Source organism: Gracilinanus agilis, chromosome 3, assembly GCF_016433145.1.
Source record: "Gracilinanus agilis isolate LMUSP501 chromosome 3, AgileGrace, whole genome shotgun sequence".
Lineage (NCBI taxonomy): Eukaryota > Metazoa > Chordata > Mammalia > Didelphimorphia > Didelphidae > Gracilinanus > Gracilinanus agilis.
Window position 1 is genome coordinate 16,144,932 of NC_058132.1, and position 9,546 is coordinate 16,154,477.

General features: G+C 52.1%; 1 protein-coding gene across 1 annotated transcript; it reads right to left on the bottom strand.

Moving 5' to 3' along the window:
* Positions 1-2,190: 2,190 nt before the first annotated feature.
* CTU1 (cytosolic thiouridylase subunit 1) lies at positions 2,191-8,434 on the bottom strand. Its single transcript, XM_044671031.1, has 3 exons — positions 8,364-8,434; positions 5,223-5,745; positions 2,191-3,080 (listed from the first exon to the last, which is right to left on the bottom strand). The coding sequence occupies exons 2-3, from the start codon at positions 5,743-5,745 to the stop codon at positions 2,536-2,538; spliced, it is 1,068 nt and encodes a 355-aa protein (XP_044526966.1). The 5' UTR covers positions 8,364-8,434; the 3' UTR covers positions 2,191-2,535.
* Positions 8,435-9,546: the final 1,112 nt, after the last annotated feature.

The window sequence follows — 9,546 nt, forward strand, 5'->3', positions numbered from 1 at the left end:
CAGCACCCACCTCACACCTTAGTGTTTCTCAGGTACCTGAGATCTGTATTTGAAGTCTAGCTCCCATACCAACTGGCAATAACTCTGGCCAAGTCCTTGCCCCTTCTCCAAGTCTGGGTGGCCAGGTTAGATCAGAGTTTTTAAACTGGAGTCCGTGGACCACCAAGCCAGATAACTGGGAAGAACTTTCGGGGGGTCCATGAACTTAGAAAAAATCCCCACATACTTTATTTCAGTATAATGGGATGTTTTTTAACTCCTTACCTTCCATCTTAGAATCAATAGGGTGTATTGGTTCTAAGGCAGAACAGAAAGGGCTAGGCAGTGACTTGCCCAGAATCACACAGCTACTGAGGACAGATTTGAACTCAGTACCTCCAGTCTTTAGGCCTGGCTCTCAATCCACTAAGCCACCTAGCTGCCCCCATATTGGAGTTCCCTTGAAATCCAATATAATTTGTACATTTAAAACTATTCTGGCTGAATGTGAATGGGATGAACTCACCCAGAAAACAGAAGCAAATAGCAAAGTGGATTAGAAACCCAAATCCTACCATATGTTGTCTACAAGAAACACACACCAGGCAGGGAGACACACACAGGGTAAAGGTAAAAGGCTGGGTAACAACATTCTGGGAAGAGGCTAATACTATGCTTTCAGCGTACTGGCTTCCACAGGGGTCCATGACACAAACAAGGTCAAGAACTCTCAACAAGATAGTCTTGAAATGCATCTTCCAGCTTGGAAAATGTTGACTTTGCACTCTCTTGACTTTGCTGGGGCCTCCTCTGGGTCAAGAGCAGCAGATGCCCGGATCAGCGACTAACTGGAATTGGGGTACCATTTGTGGTGTCTTTGGGCCTCCTGGTGGCCACGACTGAATCTTACACCTTTACTGCCCATAGAAACTCAAAATGCAGGATAATCTGGGGCAGAAGAATAAGTGTCTAATTGTAGCCCAAAGAGGAGAAGCGACGCGAGGTTAGAGACGATGGAAACACATCCAGTTCTTTCCATTCCAAAGCATCAGCCCCTTGGATGGGACGGCATGCTCTGCAGAAGGTCAAAAGAAGAGCCAGACCTGGAGGGGACCAACGCCACCAGGACCCAAAGAACAGAACCAAGCTCTGTGATGCCAAGAGAGTGCCTCCAGACTCTAATGGGGAGGAGGGCGCTGGGAGATTTGGTATAAGAATACTTGGCTGTGGGAGGCAGCCAGGTGGTTCAGTGGATTGAGAACCAAGTCTAGAAAAAGAATATCCTAGGTTCGAATGTGGCCTCAGATACTTCCTAGATGGGTGACCCTGGGCAAGTCACTTAACCCCCATTGCCCAGTCCTCACTGCTCTGCTGCCTTGGGACCTTTATGTGGTATTGATTCTAAGAGGGAAGGTAAAGAGAGAAGACTTGGTGTGGATTCCAGCTCAGCCCCTCCCTCGTACAGGTGGGATCTTTAGACGGGTCTTGCCCTTCTCTCCTTGTCTACAGAGATCGGCTACATGACCTAAACCTTTGCCCTCTGTGGGCAGAGAGCTCAGAGAGCTGCCCCAGTGCGCTTGGGGAGATGTTTCTCTGGGGAACCCGGATGGAGAAGACGCTGTGGGACAGGCTGGCCAAGGGAGATCCCTGGAGGGAAATTGGGCCTCCAGGAGTAGCTCAGGAAAGGGAGAGACCCGTGAGGTGGTCAGAACGAGCTCGGGGAGATGTCGAGCTGGGCCTTGAAGGATGGCTAAAACTAACAGAAAGTCTGAGGCTCTTGGGAGAAGCTGGGAGAAGAGTCCAACAGATTTCTGCCCCTCTTCTTGTGGCTGGGGGTGGGGATCCCCAGGCCCGGGCTCCCCGATTCACCCTTAGTCATTCCCCCTTCGCCTCTCTCCAGGGGATATCTCCCTGCCTTCCCAGGCCACTTCTCTGCTCACATCCATCCCTACCCCCTTCGTCCTTAATGACCAGGCCATCCCCTCCCACCGGCACCTCCTCAAAGCCCTCCCTTTGCCTTTGAGTGTCCAGTCTTCTTCTCCGACATCTACCCACCCAGGCACGACCGTTCATAGATGGACTCTGAATCCCTTCCCCAGGAGACCTAGAATCCCAGGAAGCCCTTCAAACAGCCCAGAAAGCTAGGAGAGACCTAGAAACCCATACAAGCCATAATCTTCTTTTTAAATGTTTTTAAGACCTTATTAGATAGACATCTCATATAGATTCCAAGATAGGGGAGTGGTAAGGGCGAGGCAATGGGAGTTAAGTGACTTGCCCAGGGTCATACAGCTAAGAAACCTCCCAGCTCCAGACCTGGTGTTCTATCCACTGGGCTACATAGCTGCCCAAGACATAATCTTCTGAAAGATCCGGGATGTCTTGAGGAACTCTGGGCCTAGCTGAGGGGCCTAGAGAAGGCCCAAGACCTACTGAAGAGCCCAGAACCACAAGAGGGTCCTAGACTTTCAATGCAGAGAACCGAAACTCACGAGGAATGCGAGAACCCATTGGAGCTCAAGAAATCTAGAACCCAGAATTTCTCTTTTTGAGGATCTAGAAGGCCTGAATGGCCCCAGACAGGGTGGCTCGTCCCCTGTCCCTGGAAGCACAGCTCTCTCCCTCGCCTTCCTCCCCCAGCCCTTTTCGGCCCTTGCCGATGGCCAGACGAGGCCGTCCTCGGTTGAGCCCATCCAATAAGGCACAGGCTTGGCACAAGGAACGGCTGGCCAGGGCCCCACAGCGCGTGCAAGCACCAGGGGGTGGGGGCCGGGCGGCAGGGGCCAGGGCCAGACGCTCCGCCGAGTGCACCAGATCCAGGACCACCGAGGGCCGGGCAGCCTCAAGGGCCTTCAGCAAGTCCCGGACGTGGCCCCGGAAGGCCTCGGGGGCATAGACACACTCTTCGGAGAAGTAGTCCAGTTCCTGGAAATGGGCGTATAGAACGATCTCCTTCTGGGATGCAAATTGGAGGGGGCGGCAGCGGGGCAGGGCACCCCCCTCACCAGGGGACCCCAGGGTGCCTCCTCGAGCCAGCCTGCCTGCGTCCCCGCGGAGGAAGTTCATGAGCACCGTTTCTGCCATGTCGTCCGCATTGTGTCCTGGGGAGAGTCCGAGATGAGATCAGGGTCAGCGGGAGGCAGGCACCTAGCCTGGGCTGGAGGGGAGGAGCCCAGATACCCACAGAAAGCTGCAGGTGGATGCGTCTGTACTGGGGGAAGAAGGGGCCACAGAGGCATGAGGAGGGGGAGTACAGGCGGGAGCAGGGGAGAACAGGAACACCAGGGGGGCCCAGAATACAATAAATGGAACCAAGTGAGGACCTCCCTAGCAATGTAGGTAGGAGGGAAACCCAGAGTTACTCAGAAAGGTAGAAGATCAGAAACAAAAAAGATGGGATTTCCCCCAAGTGATAAATTCTCAAAGGATATGAACAGGAATTTGTCAGTTGAAAAAATTACAACTATCCATTGTCCTATGAGGAAATGCTCCAACTGCTGATTAGAGCAAAGCACACTAAAAACTCTGAGATACCACCTCACACCTATCAGATTGGCTTATAGGACCAAAAAGGAAAATGACAAGTGAAGGGTAAACCGGGACACTTATACACTGTTGGTGGAACTGTGCGCTAATCCAGCCATTGTGGAAAGCAATATGGAACCAGGCTCAGAGGGCCACAGAACTCTACACACCCTCTGACCCAACAAATACCACTGCTGGGGCTGTGCCCAAAGAGGGCAGAGAGAGGGGGAAGGACTTCACGGTCCAAAAATATTTTTAGCAGCTCCTTCTGCAGTGGCAAAGAACCGGAAAGGAGAGGTCTGTCATTTGGGGAGTTAGTGAATGAGCTGAGCAGTGGGTGTAAGGGCAGGTTATTGCACCATAAGACGGGCAACGGGGGAGTCCATAAAAATCTGGAAAGACTTGCATGAACTGCAAAGGAAGTGGGTAGGACACAGGAAAATCTGCCTACAGTAACACAAATACCCTGATCAGTGGGGAAGGCCTAACCCTACCCAGAGCAGAGAAGCCTCCAAGGCTCACCCTCGGGGGAAATGCTCTCCCCAGCCCAACAGGGGCACACACACACACACACACACACACACACACACACACACGGAGGCTGAGGCAGACCAGGCTGGTCTCTGCCCCTGGCTTCCTCCTGGAGATTTCTACCATAGGTGGATGTGAGCAATAGGGAAGGTGCCCCTACAACCAAGCATCACGCTTTCCACTGGTTCAGGGAGGAGGAGGAAGAGAGCTGAATTCTGGGCTGTCCCAAAACAATCCTTTAGACAGAACTGAAAAAATAACGAAAGGTGGAGGGGAAAATGTACAGACTAAAGTATTATCAGCAAAACAAGGTTTCCCCGATAACTCCAGGGGGGTCCTGACGGCGGCTGCCCAGCCAAGGAAGCACAGCTGGGTGGGAGGCCCAAGGCCAGCTCCCCTCTATTTCCTTCTGAGATTCTGACTGCGTGTGACACGTCTTGTCCTCTCGTGGGGAATATGGACCCCGGCCTGCACCGAAGCCCTGGGAGAGCCTGTAGGGGCCCATGTACCACCTGGGCAGGGAGGAGAAGCTCAGTCCCAAAGTGTCAGAGAACAACTGTCACAGCAATGCAATGACCCAGGGCAATTCTGAGGGACTTATGAGAAAAAACGCTATTCACATCCAGAGGAAGAACTGGGGGAGCGGAAACACAAAGAAAAACAACTGCCTGATCACATGGGTCGATGGGGATATGATGGGGGATGTAGACACTAAATGATCACCCCAGTGCAAATATCAATAATATGGAAATAGGTCTTGATCAATGACATGTAAAATGCAGTGGAATTGCTCATTGGCTATAGGAGGGTGGAGGGAAAGAACATGAAGTATGTAACCATGGAAAAATTTTCTTAATAAACAAAAAGGTAAAATATATAGAAAGAAAGAAAGAAAGAAAGAAAGAAAGAAAGAAAGAAAGAAAGAAAGAAAGAAAGAAAGAAAGAAAGAGAAGGGAGGGAGGGAGGGAGGGAGGAAGGAAGGAAGGAAGGAAGAAAGAAAGAAAGGAAGGAAGGAAGAAAGAAAGAAAGGAAGGAAGAAAGAAATCTTTTCTGGGAGTCATTGAAGACAATAAAGCTTGATCCTTCTTTGGGGGCGGGGCCCCAGCAGGAGGAGAGCCCAGAAGCCTGTGTGCCGAGGCCCCGCCCCCTGCCCCGGGGTCCGCCCCCTCTCCCTTGGCCCTACTCACCTGTGACAATGTGCGTGGCCCCTACTCGCTGCGCCCCTTCCTCCAACGCCCTCCTCCGCAGGACTCCGCAGAAGGTGCAGCAGGCCCGGGCACGGCCCGGTTCCTGGGCCGCCCGTCGGGCCACCTCGTCCATGGTCCAGCCCCCGAAGAGTTCCGCGTAGGCCACCACAGTGAGGGGCAGCTGCCAGCGGGCTGCCTGCCGTTGGACGGCCGCCAGCGCCGCATCGCGGTAGCCCCCGATGCCCTCGTCCACAGCCACGAGGCGCAGGTCCAGGCCCAGCCCGTGGCGGGCGTCCAAGGTCTGCAGCACATGGGCCAGCACCGTGGAGTCTTTGCCGCCCGATGCGCCCACGGCCACCACGGCCCCGGGGGGCAGCAGGCGCCCTGCCTGCAGCGTGCCCAGCACCTCTGCCTCGAAGGCGCTGCAGAAGCAGGACCTGCACACTGCCCCGCCCGTGCGCGGCCTCCGCAGGGCAGCCCGCCGGACCCCGCCACAGGGACCTGAGCACCGAGGCACAGGCATCTGCCGGGAGAGGGAGAGAGAGGGGGACATGAGCATAGAGGGCACGGGCTGACCGCGCAACCTTGGGCTCTCCCCAGACCTAGAGCTCAGACAACCAGGGAGCTCCCAGCAGCCCTCGCGCTCCAAGCAGCCCTCCCAGCATTATGGCAGGATGGTCTGCCCGACTCATAGCAGGCAGGAGCATGAGGAAAGGGGAGTCTGGGGCACGAGGTGCTTCTCAGGGGCTTCTATTGGCAGGAGAGCAGCAGTCACCCCTCTTCCTCCAGGGGGTGCCCTCCAAAGGAGGTGACAACAGAACCCAAAGGCTTATACAACCCCTAGGGACCTGAGCTCTGGGCTGGGGGTGGGGGGAGGGGGGGCTGAACATGCACAGATGCCCCAACTAGAGCCTCAAGTTTTAAGGCAGACTTTCTGACTGGAGTAAATACACACAAGAAGAGCAGAGAAGACTGGGTAGCCGTACTTGAGCCTTGGAAGGGGGCAGGGTGAATCTAACCTAAAAGAGAGGTAACCTAACGGAGCAGCCATGATTGGGAGGAAGGAGGTAGGTGGCTCCCCAGTACTTCAAACCCCAAGCAAGATGAGACACCAGGAAGAAGAGAGGGCCAAGCTACCAAGGAGACCAGAACAGGAAAAAGGGGTAAAATGGGGTGAAGGCAGGAGTCTGGGGAATGGAGATTTTATCACAGGCCCCTCTAGTGGAACAGAGAGAAACAGAAGGTGCATGGAGACATCCAGAGAAGCCCATTTATTTTATTCCACCTGAAGATGAGTGTGTAAGGATGTGGGGGAAACCACAGCAAAAGACCAGCTTCTCCCAGGCATCATCCCCCTCTACCAATACAAAAACACATGACTTCCACTTGGTCCTCACCCCTATCTCTCCTGTCCTCTCTCTTTTCTCTGGGCCACTGCCTCAGCCACTTGAGTTCTCTTTATCCCTCACCAAAAGTGTCTTCTAGCCTCCATTCTTTCTTTGTATCCCCAGCACAGTTCTTGGAACATAGAGAACCCCCAGCAAGAAAAGTAAGCCTCTCTCCTGCCTTGCTGAGTGTGGCTATTTCTCCATCTACAAGATAGTTTGATGAGATGGATTGCCAAGATTTCTTCCAGCTTGAATTCCTCTAGTTCAAACTCTGGTCTGGCACTCATTTTAAGATTAAGTGTAGAAAGAGACCTTAGAGGCCAGCTAGCAATCTCATTTTAGAGATAAGGAAATTGAGGCCTGGGTAGGGGTAGGTTAAGTGACTTTTTCAAGGTCACACAGGTAGTATGGGTCAGAAGCAACATTTGAACTCAGAGTCCAAACAGCCCTAGCTACTTAACCACATGAAAACTCTCAGTTTTTATAAGACAAAAGGCAACCTCTCAACTCCTTTCCCTTTTCCCCTCTCTCCTAATTTCTGAAACAAAGTAGGGCATTGGGAAATGCTGGATTTGGAGACCACAGAGCAGGGTTCAGATCCTACCTCTGACAGTACCTAGGTGGTGTGGGTAAATAACTTAACCACCCTGGCATCTCATTTCCTTATCTTTAAAATGAGGAGGTTGCCTCTGCACACTAAATCTAAGCTGCTATAATAAACACTGGAATACCCAAGAAAGGATATGACCACGTCAGTCTTGAGAGACAGACAGAGAGGCTTCTTTTGGTGGGCTGATCAGATAGACTCCACCCCCAAGAGGTAAGTGACCAGCCCCAAAAAATGAGACCTCAGAAGACACAACAGAGGAGCCACTAGGAGGGAGGGACGTTGCCTTGGAAACAGCATCAGGCTTTTCCCACCTTGATTGGTTTTGTCGATTTCCTCTCACTCTTCCCTCTTTAAAAAAAATCTTTGTGACAAGAGGCGTGGAGCGGAGGGAGAGAGATGCGAGGGGAAATGCAGGTGACGGAAAAACAAGAGATTTGTAAATCCCTCAGCTAAAGAGATAAGCAGGCCAACTACCGCGGCTGACAGCGATCCCGGGGAGAGAGGATTCCGCGCTAGAAGGGGCGGTAGAGAATCAGAGGGAACCCTCTCACTTTCCAGAGGGAGAAGTCAAGGACCACAGACAGCCCCATCCAATTCAACAGCCTTCAAGCCTCTTAGCAGTTAACTGAGCTAACAACTAATTTAATCAACTAGCAAGCCCTTAGGAAGCCCCAGCAGTGGAGACAAAGGAAGCGAAACAGGCCGAGCCCAGCGATCACCCATAGGAGGCTCAGGCAGACCGGGAGGGACCCGCAGACATAAGAGGGGGCCGGGATCGGCAGGGAGGGCAGGGACGAGTCTCTGTTCTTCTCTGCCCCAGCAACTAAGTAACGCGCAGTCCGGCACAGGGTAATTCATGAAATGTCCCCTTAGGCAGAAATCCCGGTCAAAAGCTGTTTGGAGTGGGGGGCGGGGGGCAAGAGAAGGCTACTTCTAACCTTGGAGGAGGGGTAATAAGGCTGATGGGCGGCAGAGAAGGGGCAGTAAGACTAATGGAAGGCAGCAGAGAAGACTCCTGCCCTGGGGTGGGGCAGAGAGGGCGGCTCGGAGCCCGCCAAGCTCTCGGCCGCTGCGGTGCGGCAGCGGCGGCTCCTCGCCCACCGGGTCCGGGGTCCAGCCCAGGGGGAGGGGAGAGTCACTCACCTCGGGCGGATCAGGAAGAGACCCCCTCCCCAAAGACCCGCCAACCAGACGAGCCGGCCCGACCACGAGGAGCCCAGGCCCGGAACTGGCTCCCTTGGACTACAACTCCCAGGAACACTCGGGAGGCCCCGAGAGTTCTGACTACATCTCCCAGAATGCACAGCGGCAGCATGCTTCCCTTCCGGCTACGTGGACACACGTTCCCTGGGTGTCGAGTCAGAAGTCTACGGTTCGAGTCCCATTTAATAATCATGTGGGCTGTGCTAATAAATGATTAATAACTGGTTCGCTGAGGAGAAGAAAAAAATATAAGCATGGCACATTCTTTTAAATCCTTTCTTTCACTATCTGCCTTTTGATCCAGCCAGAGCACTGCCTGGATTATACCCCGAAGAAACAATAAGGAAAAAGACTTGTACAAAAATATTTATAGCCCGGCTTTTTGTGGTGGCAAAAAATTGGAAAATAAGAGAATGTCCTTCATTGGGGACCGGCTGAACAAATTGTAGTATCTGCTGGTGATGGAATACTATTGTGCTCAAAACAATAATGAACTGGAGGAATTCCATGTGAACTGGAAAGACCTCCAGGAATTGATGCAGAATGAAAGGAACAGAAGCAGGAGAACCTTATACACAGAGACTGATACACTGGTACAATCGAACATAAGGGACTTCTACTGGCAGCAATGTAAGGATCCAGAACAAGGCTGAGGGACTTATAAGAAAGAAAACTAGACACATTCAGAGGAAGAACTGTGGGAGGAGAAACACATAAGAAAAACAACTGCTTGAACACATGGGCTGTTGGGGATATTATTGGGAATGTAGACACTGAATGATAACTCTAGTCCAACTATCAATAATATGGAATTAGGTCTTGATCAACGATATGTGTAAAACTCAGTGGAATTGTTTGTCAGCTAAGGGGTGTTAGGGGGTATTGGGGGAGAGGGAAAGAACATGAAATATGTAACTAGGAGAAAATATTCAAAATAAAAAAAATAAGTTAAAAAAATAAATCCTTTCTTTCTTAGAAACAAATCTAAGGGATAGGAGCAGACAAAAAAAAAAAAAGAAGACTCTGGTAACCTCCAGTCTTCATCCACAATGGATTTTTACATCTCAAAGATAAGATTTGAACCTGTCTCCCTGTGTGAAAGGTTACTATTCTATCTACTGGG

Coding starts and splice junctions, on each gene's coding strand:
- CTU1 (XM_044671031.1), bottom strand. CDS start 5,745: ATGCCTGTGCCTCGGTGCTCAGGTCCCTGTGGCGGGGTCCGGCGGGCT. Junction 3,081..5,222: donor GGCCACGCACATTGTCACAG/GTGAGTAGGGCC, acceptor GACTCTCCCCAG/GACACAATGCGGACGACATG.